The sequence below is a fragment of the Canis lupus genome, chromosome 10, assembly GCF_011100685.1.
Source record: "Canis lupus familiaris isolate Mischka breed German Shepherd chromosome 10, alternate assembly UU_Cfam_GSD_1.0, whole genome shotgun sequence".
In the NCBI taxonomy this organism is placed as follows: domain Eukaryota; kingdom Metazoa; phylum Chordata; class Mammalia; order Carnivora; family Canidae; genus Canis; species Canis lupus.
The window spans coordinates 62,587,515-62,607,005 of NC_049231.1; the positions used below are offsets into that span (position 1 = coordinate 62,587,515).

A 19,491-nucleotide genomic window follows, 5' to 3' on the forward strand; every position below is an offset into this window, starting at 1 on the left:
AGCAGTCAGGGACCCAATGATTTTTAGAACTCATTCAATTTATAAACTGACTTAAAAGTGCTTCTAATTCTGTAGTTTCTCATCTTTATTTTTCTTATTGTGTGTCCAATCTACTATTGCACATGAGAATGAAAAGTAGTAACTGCATTACTAGGGAGATTTTTTCCCATTGGATAAAGAAATCTTAAGAATGTAGATTTGGCTTTTGGGACAGTTCCATACCCACTCATTTATGTACTGTCTAGATGATTTTACATTAACTAAAATAGCAGCTGAACGGTTGCAAAAGATATCACAGAGCCCACAAAACTTAAAATGTTTACTAACTGATCAGTTAGAGAAAAAGTTTGCTGACCCCTTGGTCTAAAAAGTAGGTTTTCCCACCATTCAAGAGAAATTCTGCGATCTCAGCAGTTATTCTGAAGGAAAGGACATGGCTGGTACTTCCTGTATCATTTCTGTTAACTACAGTAAACATGTGGCTTTTATTTCTAAGATTCTATCACCTTACAGAATTTTTTTTGAGGGAAGGGAATGAAAACGCTAAACTGGCTGAAGACTATTTTTATGACTCTACATACAACAGTCTTTAAATTTGTGGGAAACAAGAACTCCTTTTCTCCCCTAAGTCTCCTGACTAGCAGCATGTCTTCTTCCCTGACTTGTGACCTTCTAAAACCATTTGGATTACCCAAGTAAGATGGTACTTAAGCTGGTAATAACTTTATTAGAAAAATAAATTTCTAAGAAAAAGAAATACTGAAACCTCTATTCCAAGACTTACCTCCCATATCCTCTGTAGAATGTAAGATGCAAAGGGAGGCATTCCTGGAGGTCCACCAGCAAACTCCATGAGCATAGTCAACAATTTAAAGAAAGGATTGGCTGCCTGTAAAACATACATAACTGTGTATTTACATGTACTTGAACCCATCTGTTTCAGGAGAAAAGAAACACATGGAACTTTTCTACACATCATATTTAAATCTATGTTAGGTTAGCAGATCTCAGTACTCCTGCATGTAAACTTGAACTATCATAAAGCAGCAGGATCAACGTGGGATACAAAGTCAATTTGCATGGGCATCACATATAATAGAAAACATGTATTTTTCTGGATATCAACTTGGAAAAAACCACTCAAAACTTTTATTAATGAGACAACCTTATTTATAGAATAATTCAGGTTAAATGTTTCTTGTGGCATCCCTTTATTTCTAAGGTGTAAATTACATCATTTGATAAAGTGTCATTAATGTGGCTAAAACATTACCATTTTACAAAACTACTTTTGTTTAATACTGTATTATTATCTATGTCTTTTTTTTTTTTTATCTGGTCAGTCTACGTTTTTCTTGACTACAATTATGATACATGCTTCAAATCAAACAATTTTAAAGTTTAGTTTCTATGTGGCATGCCAATATGTTGAACTTATACGTAAATTTATATTTAACTGGGAAAATTACATTTAAGATAGTAAAATATAAAGGAGTAACTCAGCTTATTCAGATTATATAATGAAAAATAAGCTTTGTTATGGGAGATACTTTGGTATTTTTTTTCCAGCAACAATTAGAAAGGTTTAAAAACATGAATTAAAAACATGAATTAACTAATGTGTACATACCTCAGGAGTCAACTTTGCTATTGATGTGAAAAGCATAGACACGATCTAAAACAAAAAAGGGGGATTTCAGAACATTCTTTTAAAAACTACCAAAAAGCTTTAAGACTGTTTCTTAGCACTTACATGTTCTGCTAGCCGATTATTGTATCGACAGAGGCTGAAAATCAGATTACAAGTTTGTCTTATATTGATGCCATCGCGAATATGTTGAAACAAGAAGGGGAATCCCTGTTAAAAGTAAAAGTTGTTCATTTAAGAATCGTTATTATTTGTGGGGTGATCAAATCCTCTAATATATAAAGTATTACCTTTCCTCCTGTTAATGCTGCCATGTCAGTCTGTGATAATGTCAAATGCCTGAAAGGAAACATTAGTGGAAATAAGTTTTTCTTCCCTCTGTGCTACTGTAGCTATTTGTATCATGACATGCATCAAAACTGTCAATTCAATTACAATGTACCAAGCCACTAACACAAAATGATTTTTGAACATTCTGCTGGCTAAACTTACTTGCTAGACAGACATCTTTTAGATAACTTTTCAAGATTCCAGAATTGATATATAGAAGCCCAAACCTATTTATTTCCCATTTAATTAACTCTATATATTTGTGTACTATAAACACTAGGATGGGTCTGAGTTGTTCTTTTTTTATTTTTTGACATGAGACCCTTCAAAACAAAATGAACTTTTAAGAAATACTAAAGAGTTTGTTACCAGTTTACCATTTCTGCTATTTCTTTACTATAGAAAATTTCAGATACATAAAAAAATAATAAGATAATGGAAGTATCCCATTACTCAGCTTCAAATTGCTAATTCATGACTAGTTTTGTTTCATTTGTACCTCCCACTCACTCAATACGGACTATTCTGAAGCAACTCCAGGTATTCTATCATTTAATCCAAAAATCTATTTATTTCTAACAGATAAAATAAAAAAAAACATAACCACACTACCATTTCACACACTTTAAATAAATCCACAATTCCTTACTACCATACAATATCCAGTGTATGATTACCTCAAGTTTCTAAAACTTTTTTAAATAAATTGTTGACTCTGTTGCAAATAAAGTCCTCTGCTGCAAGTGGTTGAAATGTCTTTTAAATATCTTACAGACTACTGGTTTCCCCTCCAATTTTGTTTTTATCTCGCAATTTATGAGCTGAAGAGAGTAGGTAGGTAGGTGGTCCTGAAGAATTTCCCACATTTCCATTTTGCTGATCATATCCTTGTGGTGTTGCTTTAACCTGTTCCTTTGTCCCTGTATTTACTGTAAACTGGTAGTTTAGATCTAGACACTTGATCATATCTAGGTTTGATCTTAAGCATGCTTTATAGGTGGTGATATTGACTTTCATCAGGAGGCACACAATGAAAGGCTGTCTTTTTGTAATATTGTCAGTCATTGATGATCATCTCCTAGATCCATTACTTCATTTGGGGTGCAAAATACAGATTGTCTAATTTCAGCATTATTTGCTTATTCATTAGCTCAAACACCTCCAAGATGGCGAGCTTCCTCTCATTTATCATTTGGTTTCTATGAGGTAAATTCTTGCTTGTAAGACGAATGCTTCGTATCATTCCTTTATTAGTATGTTTCCAAAATTATGTTTTGATTTCCTAATATACTCCAAAGGTTACCAGTAAGTAGTTTCATTTGTTTTTAGGTACCATTACCAACCATTGATTTAAACATCTGTGATGCATTTTAGTCCTCTTGTAGTTATTCTATTACTGATGTTCAAGTTGTCCAATCTTTGACCAGCAGGAATATCCATAATGGGTTCTTGAGTCCTCTTAACACAATCTTAGTAGTCTTTGATAGCTCTCCTTTCCAAAATGACAAAACATTCTACGCTTCCCATTCCTTCGTTGACCATAACCTGGAATTGCCCATTTTTTCAAGGAACTTTGATTTTCTTGCACAGCAAATGATATCTAGGGATTACAATTTAGATGCCAGTAGCACTCACTCATTCTCATTTGGGCAGCATTTCTAAGCCTTTTCAGAAAACGGAAGTATATAAAACATTTTTTGTTTGCTTAAGACAAAATACACCATAGATTCTGTTATTTCCAAATTCAAATTTAAAGAACTTACATAAAAAACCTAGTTTTATATTTGTATTCCTTCTGTCTTTTGCTGAAAATCTTGGGTTTCTAATGACATTAACAGTTACTTATTTGCTTTATTCTATGATATATGCTAGTTTCAGGATAATAATTACAATTACACTATGAACAATATACTTAGTAGAACAGTTTAGGATAATTTTACAATTCTTTATGTCTTCATGTACAACTAGGAATTTACAGTTAAATTAATGTGTTCTAAAGTCATTTTAACGAATTCCTCTCCAGAGGCTATGCCACCAGGTCAATATGTAATTCATTTATTTCAGTCTGCTTTTGATTTTTAGGGATTGCATTTTATTAATTTACTTATCATTATATAAAACATTTACATGATTACATTTAAATCTAAAAAACAAAAACAAAGTATATTCAAAGTCAAGCTTTCATTCCTGTCCTTTCCAGTCTGTTTTTCCCTTCCCCAACCACAGGAAACTTCTTTTATTTTTTGATTTAATCTTCATAAAAAAAATACAGTAAATTCTTGTTATTTGTAGTACTTATGTTCTATAAAATGTTGCAAACACCAAGTTAGTGATTACTGAATCATTGCTCATAAGATAAATACAGGGTGTCAGGTTCTTGTGAACCTCTGGTCACATTTTCTTCAACCAATCAATATGTTACCTTGTTTTAAGTGTGTTTCTGTTTAAAGATACCTTATTTAATACACATTGTTCATTCATTAGCACTGAAATCACAGAAAATTAATACTATTAACTCATACCTGAATGAAACTTGCCTAATGTGCATTTTCTCTAAGGCACATTATGGCCTTCTTGAGCTTAGGAACACTAGATAGCACTTCGCACTATACTTAGCGGCAGTTTTAAACATGAAGTCACCAACAAAAAGCACAAATGTGAAAAACATGGCATAAACCATGAAAAGGACATTTGTTTACAATATGAGAAATGAAACAAGAAGTCATAGTGTCACCCTGTTTGACACTGGCTGGGAAGGTATGTATGTATCAGATAATTCAAATTTTCTGCCACTCTGCACATGGATATTTGCAGTCCACCCATGACTGTAAAAAGAGCCATGAGTACTGATTTTGGGATTGCAATAAATCCCAGCAAGTACACAAATTGCAAACAGTAGATCCATAATAAGGAATAATGAAAATTGGGTGTACAAGCTCTCAATCTCTGCAACCCCATAGCCACCCCTTTCTCAAAAAGCACCATACATACTTTTATCCACCTTGCTTTTTTTGTTTGGTAATATTGACCCTTAAGATCTCTCCATGTAGTACAGATATATTCCATATTTCTTCTTTTCAGCAATAGAATATTGAGTGGATGCCTGCTTTTTTTCAAGTAATCCTCTCTTTTTGGTTATTTCTAGTCTTTTTCTATTATAAACTTAACGCTTCAATAAATATCCATGCACACACATCTTTCTGTATTTGGGGAATAGATTTCTCTAAGTAGCGTTGTCAGGTTAAAGGATGAATGCACATATAATTTGCTAAATATTTTACTGTATATTTCTTCAATGTATATTTCTAACATGACTCAGAGGTACAAAGTCATCTCATACAAAGGACTGAAATACTTATGCCACAAGAGTTGATAAATAGTGGTATTATTGAAAAGGAATTATGTAACAAAATTAGTGATAAAACAATTAGGTAAAAGGAGTAAAATCAAACATGCTTTAACCATTTTGAATGTTGAAACATTTCACCTTTCTGAGCGAGACTGTTCAACCAACAGAGCAACTAAAGCTATCATTTTTTCCAGGGCAGCCGGCCTGTATTTTTCTTCTGCCAGGGAAAGAATATCTTCTTCCTCCTCCTCTTCTTCCCCCTCTTCCTCGGACAACACTTCAACTTGAGGCTAGAACAAAATGTTAAAACTAATATATTAAAATTGAATTATCTTGAAGCAAGAATAACTTGACTGTTTTACAGTCTACCCAGGGTAGGAGTACGTATCATGAAGAACAACCAATCAAAGGCCTAATGCTGACTAAACATCATTCAGGACAATTTTAGATGTAGCAAGCAGAACTGTAAAGAACATGATTCTCAATACTATGACTATTTACACCTCACAGAGGTATACATCTTTCAATATATTTTTTTTTCTTATAGGCAGGTCCTTTGGAAGATAAAACAGGATCAAATTTTATAGGAGCATTATAAGATAGTTTTTCTATTCAGTAAAAATGTAAGTTACACAAATTAAAGTATCCTTATTTGCAGTGTTCAGATAATCCAAACAAGTCTTCCAAAGACTTCTATTGCTTTTAAATTCAAGAGACAGAAATGATTTTATGATTTAACAAAGCAAAAGAAAAGCAGTCTAAACAGGTAGCTTTTTATGCAGGAATTAGACAGGAGAAGTCCACATTCTGAGAAGCATTACAATATAATGGTTAATAGTTTAGCTCAGGATTCTGACCAAAGATCAAAGACCAACTCACTGTAATCTGAAACAAGTTAACCTCTTTATGCCCAAGTTCCTGATCTGTAAAATGGACGTAACAATAGTATTTACACCTCAGAGTTGAGATAGGGTTAAATAAGATAGTATAAATAGAGCATAAGCCAAGGTGGTTACTAAAGACAACACAAAGTTCATGTCATGCTTTAATATTATAAACAGACTAGGATACTTAAATTTTAGGAAAACTGTGACAAACTCAATAGCAAGAACTTAAAAATATGGCCAGTAAAAACGGTCACTGAAACAGCAAGCTACTGATATGACATCAAAGTGGGTTGGTGGCCATTTTACCTAAATTTATGCTCTAGGGCCTTGCTAATGAAATTGATCACTTGATTATTCTCCTGCTATATCCATTAAAAATATCAACCAATCTAAGACCCTTAAAATTACCTACTATCAGCACTGGAAGGGACTTTAAAGGGATCTTATATCTAATGATCTTCTATGATACAAACTTGAAAACATGGCTCCCTAAATCCCCAATATGAGAGAGAGTTATACTTACATTTTCAGGCCCTTTGGTTCCCATGTAAAAATGTACCATTGTAGATATGGCTTGCAAGGAAAGCAAAAACTGGCTCTAAAAATGAAAACATTGATTTAAAAATATAAAACAAAAACAATTAAGTTTTAAATATTGAAAATAGGTACATAATCCCAGAGATAAACAAGATATAGCCTTACCTCTTCTTCACCCATTTTGGCAAATTCATAAAGGAAGGCAAAATACTCTGTAAGATGTTTACTGTGAGGTTTTACACCATGTTCCATAATTAGTAACAGAGTTCTCACAAATCGAGTGACACAGGAACGACCACCAATATCTTCTACTGAGGCATCCATGTCATCTGACCTGAAAACACAATTTAATATACCTTAGAAACAGTATTAACTCTGTGGAAAGATATTCTAGGAAGAGAAATATCCTTAAAAACCTAAATTTCAGGCAGCCCGGGTGGCTCAGCAGCGGTTTAGCACCACCTTCAGTCCAGGGCCTGATCCTGGAGACCTGGGATCGAGTCCCATATCAGGCTCCCTGTGTGGAGCTTGTTTCTCCCTCTGCCTGTGTCTCTGCCTCTCTCTCATGAATAAATAAAAATAGAAAAAAAAAACAAATTTCTTTCATCCTTTTATAATGAAAACCAATTGCAGTAATTTAAGTAGGTGGATTCCAATTATGGTATCTGGCTAAATCAATCTAAATAAAAAGACTCAGTCATGAAGTTATTTGTAGAGCATTTTGAGGCACTTAATTAAAAATAAACAATACTGTTTTTTCTTCTTGATTTACATTATTACAGACTTTAAAATAGAAGAAATTAAATATTTTTTTTCTTTTTTTTAGAGATTTTATTTATTTAAGAGAGAATGAACATAAGCAGACTGGGGGAAGGGCAGAGGGAGAGGGAGAAGCAGACTCCCCACTGAGCAGGGAACCTGATGTGGAGCTCGATTCCAGGATTCTGAGATCATTACCTGAGCTGAAAGTAGATGTTTAACAAACTAAGCCACCCAGGTGCCTTGAACCTAAATATTTCCATGTGGGTATTTAAAATACTCTGTAGGCAGTCATTAAAAAGCTTAAAATGCTCAAAAAAGGTACTTCTTACCCATCTTCCATTCCTGGCTGTAGATAAAGATGAGCATGCACAGGTCTGAGTCTCTGAATCACATGGATACACAAACGCTGAAACATCTAAAAAGGAAAAGAGCCAACTTATATCAGGTACCAAAGATACTAAAAACTTAACATGTTTCAAAATTCTTTGCCACACATTTCTATTTTCCCCCATAGATTATCTTTTGCCAGAATTCTTTTTTTTTTTTAAATGTTTTTAGGGATTTATTTATTCATGAGAGACAAAGAGAAAGAGAGGCAAAGACACAGGCAGAGAGAAAAGCAGGCTCCACGCAGGAAGCCTGATGTGGGATTTGATCCTGGGCCTCCAGGATCATGCCCTGAGCCAAAGGCACATGCTCAACAGCTGAGCCATCTAGGCATCCCAATCTTTTGCCAGAATTCAATGAGTAGGAGAAGGAAATATGATTTAGGTTTATCTGAGAGAAACATGGATTAAAAAGAGATGGGAGGGGATCCCTGGGTGGCTCAGCGGTTTGGTGCCTGCTTTCAGCTCAGGGCATGATCCTAGACTCCCAGGATCAAGTCCCACATCGGGCTCCCTACATCGAGCCTGGTTCTCCCTCTGCCAGTGTCTCTGCCTCTCTGTGTGTCTCTCATGAATGAATAAATAGAATCTTAAAAAATATGTAAAAATAAAAAAATAAAAAGAGATGGGAGTTCTCTAAATAAGATATACAAATGGCCAGTAAGCAAATTAAAAGATGTTCACTATCATTAATTATTAGGGAAATGCAAACCAAAGCCACAACTACTTCACACTCATTAGGATAGCTAAAATCAAAAAGACAGTAACAAATGCTAAATAAGATGTAGTGAAAACAGGAACGCTCACAGATTTCTGGTGGGGATGTAAACTGTGGAGACATCATGAAAGACAGTTAAGTGTTCCTAAAATGTTAAACCTAGAATGACTCTATGACTCAGGAATTCAACTCTTAGGTAGATAACCAAAAGAACTGAAAAACCTATGTCCACACAAGTATTTGTACATAAATATGCACAGCACCATTATTCAAAAATAGCCCTAAAAGGGACACATCCCAAACATGCATCAACTGCTGAATGAATAAACAATATTTAGTATGTCCATTCAATGGAATATAATTTAGCAATAAAATGAAAAGAACACATATACATGACATGGATAAACCATGAAAACATTGCTCAGAGGCCGATCACAAAAGATCACACACACTGTGTGACTCCATTTATCATTAAAATAGGCAAATCCACAGAGACAAAAAGTAGACTAGTGGCTGCCATTAGTGGCTGGAAAGAAGGGACAGTATAAAAAGGGCAGTGATGGTTAATAGGTACAGAATTTCTCTAGGGGTGTTATAAAATTAGATAATGGTCACACAGTTTGGGGATATGCTAACAACCACTAAATTTTACACTGTGAAAGGTCTTGATGAATTATATGGTGTGTTTTTTATCTTAGTAGTAACTGAAAAGTAGCATTTTCAGATTAAATTTTTGGTTCTGTATCATAAGTGAATATAAAATAATACGTACATTTTTCTCATCTGATTTTTCCAATGATTTAAGGAAAACAAATTGATTCATTTGAGAGTTCAGAATCTCTCACAGAAATGTCATATACTGTTCATTTAACTTTCAAGGTCATTACAGTACCCTACCATGGTTAGAATATCTAAGATTCTGAAAAAGAATCAGTACAATTCATTAAGCAGAGATAGAAGGAAATGAGAGAAAAGGCACATACCTACCTTCCTATAACCAGGAAATGTTAATGATTTTAATCACTTGGTTGGAAAGATAGTTGGTTTGCTAAAAGGTGATTTGCTATGAAACAATAGCAAAATGACTTTTATGGTAAGAGGTCAATCTTTTATAACTACTTTCAATGCTGGGTTAAAATATACTCACAAGCAGATTTAGAATTATTACCTTGAAAGCCATTTCTTTTTCAAATAAATTTTTTCTTACCTGTCTCACAATTTGATTAGGGCACTTAATTAGGATCTGCATTGGCCACCAGTCATCATCAGCCATACGGTCCAAAAACCACTGTAAAAAAAAAAATAGTGTGATATTAACCTTCAACCAATACTTGTTGGATTAAAAAAAAAAAATCACACAAAGGTTTTACTTCTAGTCAATGCTTCAATTATTAAGTTCTTACCAAAACAGATTCTTCCACTGTTAGAAAGTCTAAAACTCTAGGGGGACCTGGGTGGCTCAGTTGGCTAAGCATGTGACTCTTGCTTTCAGCTCAGGTCATACCTTGGGGTCATAGGATCGAGCCTTGAGTAGGCCTCCATGCTCAGTGGGGAGTCTGTTTGAGATTGTCTCCTTCTGTCCCTCTCCCCCTGCTCAGGCATGCTCTAAGAAAGTAAATAAATCTTAAAAAAAAAAAAAAAAAAAAAAAAAAAGGCCTAAAACTAAAATGCCTAAAGTCATTATCAGGGTCATCTCCTTACAGAATTCCACGAATGCCATTTACATCACAGTGTAACCCTGCAGGATGGCAACCTACAGTCCTTAACATAATAAAATGAAATACTATTTTCCTCTTAGTCCTCAAAGACACCACACTGCAGAACCTTTTGTTCCTATCAATATATGATCTGAGTAGGATTTTCTTAAAGAAGAAATTATGCTCTCTTCATAACAAAAAACACACCTCCCCCCATTTTTTGAGAGAAAGAGAGAGAACAGTGTGGGAGGAGGCAAGACAGGGATTCTTAAGCAGGCTCCAAACCAGTGCAGCACCGACATGGGGCTCGATCTCACAACCCTGACATCATGACTTGAGCCAAAATCAAAAGAGTCATATCTGCATTAACCGACTTAACCGACTGAGGAATCCACGTGCCCCCAAAAAACATCCTTCATGTTAAAACAATTTTTTATTGATTTCAAGATATCTCTTTATCACATATTTAACTCCTATACTGAATTTTACTATGTGTATACACACAATCATTGACGACTGTAGGGAATTTTAACTCTCTGAGAGAATTCTGGAGGCCAATCTTTAGTAAAAACAAAACAAAACAAAACCCAAAAAACTGAAGTGGCAACTTATAAATAAAAACAAACAAAAAAATACAACGAATTATGACCTAATCAACATTCTGGATCAAATAGCTTTAAAAAAAGTCACTAAGAGGGAGGGGAGTAAAGGAACTTGTTAACTAACACCAGGAGGATACAATCAGTCAAAGCAAGCATATGGAGAATTCTGCAGATCAAATGACAAAGTAGCAGAGGGGGGGAAAAAAAGTAACTGTTCTAGATGAAAGCTAATTTACAGGACAAAAGTGAAATGTGGGGCAGCCCCGGTGGCGCAGCGGTTTAGCGCCGCCTGCAGCCCGGGGCGTGATCTGGAGACCCTGGATCGAGTCCCGCGTCAGGCTCTCTGCATGGAGCCTGCTTCTCCCTCTGCCTGTGTCTCTGCCTCTCTCTCTCTCTGCATCTCTATGAATAAATAAATAAAATCTTAAAAAAAAAAAAAAAAAAGTGAAATGTGGTCCTTGTTTGAATACTAATTCAAAGAAGCCAAACAAACAAACAAACAAAAACATTTTTTAGACAGAGAAAAGTGAACACAAAATGAGTACTGGATGTTAAAGGAATCACTTCGAATTTTACAAGGAGTGAGTGAAATCATGGTTATATATATTTTTTTAAAGTTCTCATTTATTAGAGATACATACTCAGTATTTATGGATGTATGATATGCTATCTGGGCTTGCTTTAAGACACTTCAGCTGAAAACAGGCATGGGAGATAGCAATAGATGAGAACAAAACAATGTTACTGTTTGTTGAAAATTGGGCAATAGGTACCTGACAGTTCTTTATCTTCCTACTTTTGTGCTTTTTATTGAAATATTACAAAGTTTTAAAAAATTATGGATTTGTGTTTGAAATCTACAATGATCAAATTCTCCAATTTCACCGCTCCAAGGCAAAATCAGATAACCTTCTATACAAGAAAAAGTTCTTCAACTAATTTCATCTACTACATACTATGTTATCCCCCACCTCTGGAAATTTTTAAGATTTGCATTCCTAGAAATTCTAGGCTTATAGCATCACTTTGGGAGCTAATCAAAAAATGATAAAACAATGTTAAGGTGGCAAGAGGGTTAAGTGATCATTACGTGTGAGCAGATTATCCTTAGGGATATATTATTATATGGATGTATTAGAACATAATACAGAAGATAAAACTGGACATAAACTGATAGACTAGGATATATGCATTTTTATCTAGGGGAGGGAAGGAAGATACTATTTTCAAGTATTTTCTGATAATACCCACAATTAATTAAGAAATATCTGGTAGTCTTTTGAACTTTCTATATTTAAACCTAGAATGACTCTATGACTCAGGAATTCTACTCCTAGGTAGATAACCAAAAGAACTGAAAACGTATGTCCACACAAATATTTGTACATAAATGTTCACAGCAGCATTACTCAAAATAGCTCAATTATTTAATCAATGTAATGGACAAAACAAATTATAACCTCAGCTGTTAAGTATTTTGGGGAACAACTTACACTGGGATTCCTATGATTTATAATAATGTAAATATATAATAGATTTTGCTGTAGCATCTAAGAATAAAAGAAAATTAAAAAGTGCAGCTTAAGCTATGCATTGTTTGTTTAATTATTTCACCTCACCTCACAAGCTGCTTGACTATTATTAAATTGTTTGGTCAACAGTTCAATCCACTGAAGCATGGTGGGCTAAAAAAAAAAAAAAAAAAAAAGGAAAGAAAAAAAATTCATTTAAGGCATGGACTTCTGAGCTTAAGATAAAGAAAACCAAAAGCCACCCGGTAAATGACAGAAATCCACAAAACAAAACACATACCTTTTCTTTTGAATGTATAAATGTTTCTAGGACAAAGGAGGTGCTTAACTGTAAGAAAAGATACCATTTAGCAAAAAAAAATTTTAAAAATTACCTTAAAGTAGTCAATTATGAAAAATCTATCTAAGGCTTATATCTTACCTTTGCTGTCATTAGGGACACAGCTTTGGGATCTGGTAATGTACTGGGAATACAACTACATAACTGCCACATAAACCTAGAATTTAAAATAATAAGTTACAATTCTTATAGAATAAATTTGTTTTAAATGTGTAACAAAAAAATATATTACTAAATTTACTACTTACCCAAAATATGTATGTTCAAAAATGTTTTTGTCTTGAAGAAACTGCATGTTATCATGCCAAATCCACTGAAGAAAAAGAAAATGGTTAACATTAGATATCAGAAAGCATTTGCTTATAACATTTTATAAGTATTTTTTTTAAAGACAAAACCAGATTTTCTCTAAAAGAAACAAAAAACTAAAAAATACAGGCACTTGTAATTCATGCTGGTTCTTTCCCAGCTATGTGGAATATGAAAATAGTTACTAAGCCTGCTCTAGTTTATCATCATGTATCTGGCTACCTCAAACAATCACAGTCCTTTAAAAATACAATTATAAAGATTTTGAAAGTAAGAAGTCTGAAATCCCATCTGTCTGAAGAGCAAATATATAAATGAATACAGTTATGTTGTGTTCCACTTTGAAAACAGGTTATGAAAAAGGTTATGTTCAATAACTGGCAAAATAAAAACAATTCAGATTGGCAGACCTAAATCATGTTATTTCCTTTTTAATCTTCTGTAACAATTATGAAAAAAGATTATTTCTAATGTGAGCCTTATATAACTGCTCTGCTGACCTTAGTTTTTGTGTTCTTTTAGCTCTCTGAATATCCTAAACATGCTCTAAATTAGAATTCCATAAAATTAGTTTTTTTTAAAGATTTTATTTATTCATGAGAGACACAGAGAAAGAGGCAGAGACACAGGCAGAGGGAGAAGCAGGGAGCCCGATGTGGGACTCGACCCTGGAGGGTCGCGCCCTGGGCTGAAGGTGGTGCTAAAACCCTGAGCCACCCAGGCTACCCAAAATATTTTTATCTGGAACAAATTTATATTCTGATTATTGATATTACTGCCTGTATTTATCCCTCCTAAATATTTTCAACTACTCCCGGCCTCCCAGCCTACTACTGTAGCCCAGCACCAGGTCTTATAATCACGTATTAGGGCTCCTGCTTCACACAGATACAGACCTAGTCACTGAATGGACTGCTTCAGAGTTCTTAGTCCTCTTGCATTTCTATGCACACAGCTTTCTAGAAAACTGTGGCCTCAAAAACAGTTTGACAGCCTTCATCCATCAGTGCTTTCTCATAGCAATGGAGTCCCATTCCAAGTTTCTTATTTCCATCCAGGAGTTTAGCTCTAGATCCTATGTCACAATTTTCGTCTCCTTTACCTCTCAAGAACTTTTGGCCACCATTATCGAATTTGGACCTAAGCCTGGTAAATTTTGTGGTTTCCACCAGACTCAATGCTTTTATTTCTGTTCCATTTCTGTCCTACAGAAATATTCATCTTGTTTTTTGACTATCCTTTTTAAACATTTTATCAATACAACATATGTGTAGCCACGTGGATGTGTATAAGTGTGAAAATTACTACAGGTATTTCCTATAAACCCATTTAACTTCATCGTGGACCATATTTCATTGCACTTACTATCATCACAGCCTCAGAGGTCATTTTTTAGCTCCTAAAACATGCCAATAATCTATGTCTTTACTAAGGGAATTGGTACATAATCGTTTCTTTGCCTGGAGTACCCTTTCATGTGATTAAGTCTTCACTAACTTTCAAGTCTCAGTTTAAGCTTAATCTGAACTATGTCCTAATCACTTTCCCCTGCAATTCCAATCAACTACCCTTTCTGAGCATTTTGTTTTATCCGTAAGTTATTACAATTTATAATGTTAGCTTAATAAATTTTATGGTTCTAGGATGCATGAGTGGCTCAGTTGGCTAAATATCCGATTCTTGATTTCAGCTCAGATCATGATGTTGGGGTCGTGAGATGAAGCCCTGCTCCACACTTAGCAGGGAGTCTCTTTGGGATTCTCTCTCCCTCTCCCTCTGCCTCCCCTTCAACTCTCAAATAAATAAATATTTAAATAAGTAAATACATACATATATAAATAAATAAACTCCCTAAAAATAAGTTTATGGTTCTAAATTTCCTATTTACTATTTGGGAAAGTCTGCTCCTAGCTATATTTTAACTGTACATATAAAGGACCACATCTGAGATTATACCTAAAATCTATGTTAATAGTAAATAACAGTATTATCATACTTTAATATTTTTAGTAAAGGTATATGCAGGCAAACTCTTTTTCCATTAGTAAGCTAAAATGATGATAGGGAAAATAAATGGTTGGTTTAGATCTGCAATCAAGAATATTCTAAATAGTGTTCAATTTGATTTTCTTGTTAAAGTAGAGCAAAAGTCCGGGATTCCCTTTTGTCACAAACATATATCAGTGGTTCTCAAAGAATGGTTCAGAGACCTATGAGGGTACCAGTGGCCATTTTAGGGTATATATAAGCTCAAACCCATTTTTTAAATAAAATCCTGATGCTATTTGCCCTTTTATATTTGCATTCTCTCCTGAGAATACAATGGAGTTTTTCAGAGGCTAAATGATGAATGAGATCACAACAGAGCAAATGCAAACAGCTATTATGAGACTCCAGCTGTTGTCTATTAAATCAGATATTAAGAAGATTTACAAACACAAAACAGCGCCACTTTCCTCACCAAATGGTTTTGTTCTGAAAGTTTTTTTTTTCATAAAATGGTATCTATATTAGCATGTCATGGCTTAATTTTTGTTATTTTTAAATAAACATAAATTTTAAAATTTGTTTTATTTCTAATATGGTAAATAGATATGGCATTAAAACTAATTTATTAAACTCAAGGTTCTCAGTATTTTTTAAGAATATAAAAATTTTGAGAATAGGAGTCTCAGAACCATTAATGTAAAGAATATACATCATTAAAGTTTTCTTTTTTCATGAAAGTTTTTTTTTTTTTTTCATGAAAGTTTTATATGAAATTTCATTTCACTTCACAAGTGAGCTAGGTTGTCATTAAACACGATTAGGTCATTATCTAGAAAAAGAAATCTAGTGAAACACCTAATTTTGCTGGTAAATCCAATGCAGGGGGTTTAAAAGATGATCATATTCTTGGCTGTTTATCAGTAACATTCTGAGGAGGCAAGATACCAGTTAAAAGTATGTCTGGGGAACAAAACCTACTTGGTTTTAAGACTTGATCACAACAGTGCAAAAATCAAGTAATCAATCAGATAGTAAAAGCTGAATTGTCTAGATGGAAGAGTAAATGTTTATCAGGTATACCTGTAGGTATACCTACAGTTTGTACTTTTGGTTGAGTTTGTAACACTGATACAACACACAGTGAGTTGTGAATATATTTTATAGCTCTTAAGACATTAAAGTAACATTATCACTTATTACATCATGAAACAAAGAAAGCCTAATTACTACAGACAAGAAAGACACTTTTAAAAATATTTAATACATATTTTAAATGTGTTTCAAATACATGGTACATTTCTACGTAACATGAAGCAAAAATCCAAGAACATTACCACACATACAAGTTAACTGATAAAGCTTGCTCCAATTCCATCAACCATTTTGCTTGTTTTTCTTTAATGTTACTAATAATTCTTTTCTTTTTTTAAAGATTTTATTTATTCATGAGAGAGAGAGAGAGAGCGAGGTAAAGACACAGGCAGAGGGAGAAGCAGGCTCCATGCAGGGAGCCCGATGTGGGACTCGATCCCGGGTCTCCAGGATCACACCTTGAGCCGAAGGCAGTGCTAAACCGCTGAGCCACCCGAACTGCTGACTAATAATTATGTTTCACTCAATTTATATGCACCTGTCCTATGTCTGTATTACCAAGACTATTAGCAAATAACATTAAGGTCTACCTGGGATTACAAATCCTAACACTGCCATAGCCTATTCCTGTAGTTCTATTACTTGTATTAATACTTAACATGCTTTTAAATTGCTAAAGTTAAGTTATACCTCTAGTAACTCTGACGAAACATCAAATTTGAATTCTTTGCCATTTTCTTCCTCTGGTTCCATGCGTTTGTAAAACAGCATATATGCACTGTGTGTCTTTAAGAGGCAAAGAAAAAAAAATTTATTTTCATTTTGACAAATTATAAAATTAGATAATATGGAAGAAAGGAAAAAATGTAAATTACAATGAAACAAAGGATTACCTTTTCAAAGGAGAAATCCATAAATTTATCTGTAACAGAATCATAGGTCTTGGTCTGTTTAAAAAAATAAAAGTTTTCCTTCTTTAAAAAATATATATATATTTATCTCAGTTACATTTATATATGAAATATTCCATAAACAGCTAAATTCATTCTTTATAGTAACTTTATAAATTTTTTAATAGTATTACATTCATTAAAAATCCTTAACAGAAGTTTTTGACTAAGAGTAAAGTTGACCCTTGACCCTTGAATAACACAGGTCCACTTAAAGGCAGATTTTTTCCCCCAATAAATATGAGAGTACTATAAATGTATTTTCCTTTTGATTTTAAAAGATTTATTTATTTTAGAGAGGTGAGTAGGAAGAAAGGCAGAGGGAGAAGAGGGAGAGAATCTCAAGCAGACTCCCAGATGAGCAGAGCCCTATGTGGTGCTTGCTCTCACGACCCTGAGCCAAAATCAAGAGTTAGATGCCCATCCGACTGAGCCATCCAGTCGTCCCTCCTTATGATTTTCTTAGTAACATTTTTTTCTCTAGTTTTATTGTAAGAATACAATATAGTGTAACATATAAGATACGTATGAGTGTTCAAAATAATTGTGTGTGTTCATGTTATCAATAAGACTTCTGATCAATAGACAAAAGTTATACTCATATTTTCAACTGTGTAGGGGCCTGGCACCTTTAACTCCTACATTGTTTAAGGGTCAACTGTACCTAAAAACAAAGATTCAAAACATTTTTAAAGATACTTTACCATAAAACATATAAAGTATAATAAAATATACTTGCAATTTAAGAACTTTTAAGAGAAGAGCTTTGCAAAGTTTACTTGTTTACTTTTTTTTTTAAGATTTTATTTATTTATTCATGAGAAACAGAGAGAGAGAGAGAGAGAGAGAGAGAGAGAGAGGCAGAGACACAGGCAGAGGGAGAAGCAGGCTCCATGCAGGGAGCCCAACGTGGGACTTGATCCCGGGTCTCCAGGATCATGCTCTGGGCTGAAGGCAGCGCTAAGCTAAGCCATCCGGGCTGCCCTTTTTTACTTTTTTTTTTCCTTTTGAGGAACTATCCTAGGAATAATATCTAGAGATACAATCACTTTAATTATGGCACATCAGCAACTTATTCATTACTTCCTTCTACCCATTTTTGAAGTGTTAGCAATTTGCCTACTTCTTTTCTATTCAAAGTAGTACATAAAAGCACCAAAGAGCAATAAGGAAGGTCTTTATTAAAATCCACAATGTGAACAGTGATTTCACAATAGACATGGTTATTAAAATGAAAAATTTTACTTGGGCTTACCTGTGAAATGGAAATGACTAATGCTTGACTTATGAGAATCAAAACAGTATTTTAAAACTGTTCTCAGAACATTGGTCTTGGCTAAAATGCCTATGAAGTGCAGTTACGTTGTTATTATAATACTACTACTCAAACCTAATTGTCTTTTTCATGTCTTAGGGCTAATTATATAACAGATAAGATAGTCTCTGTATATCCTGTCAATAGTCGTAACCAGATTGATGCTATTATTTTGGGGGGGAAAAAAGCACTGAAAGAGTAATTCTTTGAAGTTCAGCTTGAGTCAATTTCTTCAACAAAGATTTTTCATATCAACTCAATAGAGTAACTTCTTTTTGCTTGAATCCCATTCAAGTGGACAACTTTTACCATGTTTCATGGCAATGCCATTCAGTTCCTATCCTATTTTCAATTTTAAGTTTTAACCTTTTTAATCAGTTGAAGGCAGAAATTATAATTTAAAAAGAATTTCCCAGTGTCTGGCATATATGCCAAACAGACTAGACATCTAATAAATAACTGAATAAATTTAGATTTAATCATAGCAATTAAAAGAAAGTTATGTAGTTCTGCCACTGGATTTTATGATACTGCACATCACTTGGAAAGTCACAAACCATTTATAACTTCTGAATAAAACTTACTGTCATCTCTCCACCAAAACATTCAGAGGCCAGCTGAGCAGAATCAAAAGGTTTTACCTCAGCATCATTAAAAAGATACCTAAAACAGAGCACATAGTGTCGATCAACTACATACATACCAAGTACCTGATCAAGTATATACATGCTATTATGCTTATTATAAAAATATATTACATAATGACAAAATTATAAAACTTGAGCAAACTATTTTTAATGAGGTAAATAAACTCTAAGTTCTTATTTTGACAACACTAATCTATTAGAAACTGGGAATATAATTTTACTAATTGTAACTGCCCTAAAATCTGATAAATCCATTTATAAACTAGGAGTACCAGAAGAATTCATGAAAACAAAGAAATAGTTTGCATAAACATAACATGTACAGCTATTGGACAGAAAAGATTAAGAGATGGAAGAACTTCCAAAGATAAAGATACCATCTCAACATTTATGATCAAAAT

General features: G+C 33.8%; 1 protein-coding gene across 1 annotated transcript in view; it reads right to left on the reverse strand.

Moving 5' to 3' along the window:
• The window catches only part of USP34 (ubiquitin specific peptidase 34), a 243,185-nt gene that overhangs the window by 27,990 nt on the left and 195,704 nt on the right, over positions 1-19,491 (reverse strand). Inside the window, 16 exon segments of the mRNA XM_038551363.1 lie at positions 785-889; positions 1,631-1,675; positions 1,754-1,858; positions 1,939-1,987; positions 5,466-5,617; positions 6,738-6,812; positions 6,917-7,085; positions 7,843-7,928; positions 9,825-9,905; positions 12,536-12,601; positions 12,729-12,776; positions 12,870-12,945; positions 13,037-13,101; positions 16,869-16,964; positions 17,072-17,125; positions 19,028-19,106. Coding sequence (XP_038407291.1) covers positions 785-889; positions 1,631-1,675; positions 1,754-1,858; positions 1,939-1,987; positions 5,466-5,617; positions 6,738-6,812; positions 6,917-7,085; positions 7,843-7,928; positions 9,825-9,905; positions 12,536-12,601; positions 12,729-12,776; positions 12,870-12,945; positions 13,037-13,101; positions 16,869-16,964; positions 17,072-17,125; positions 19,028-19,106 — 1,351 coding nt within the window.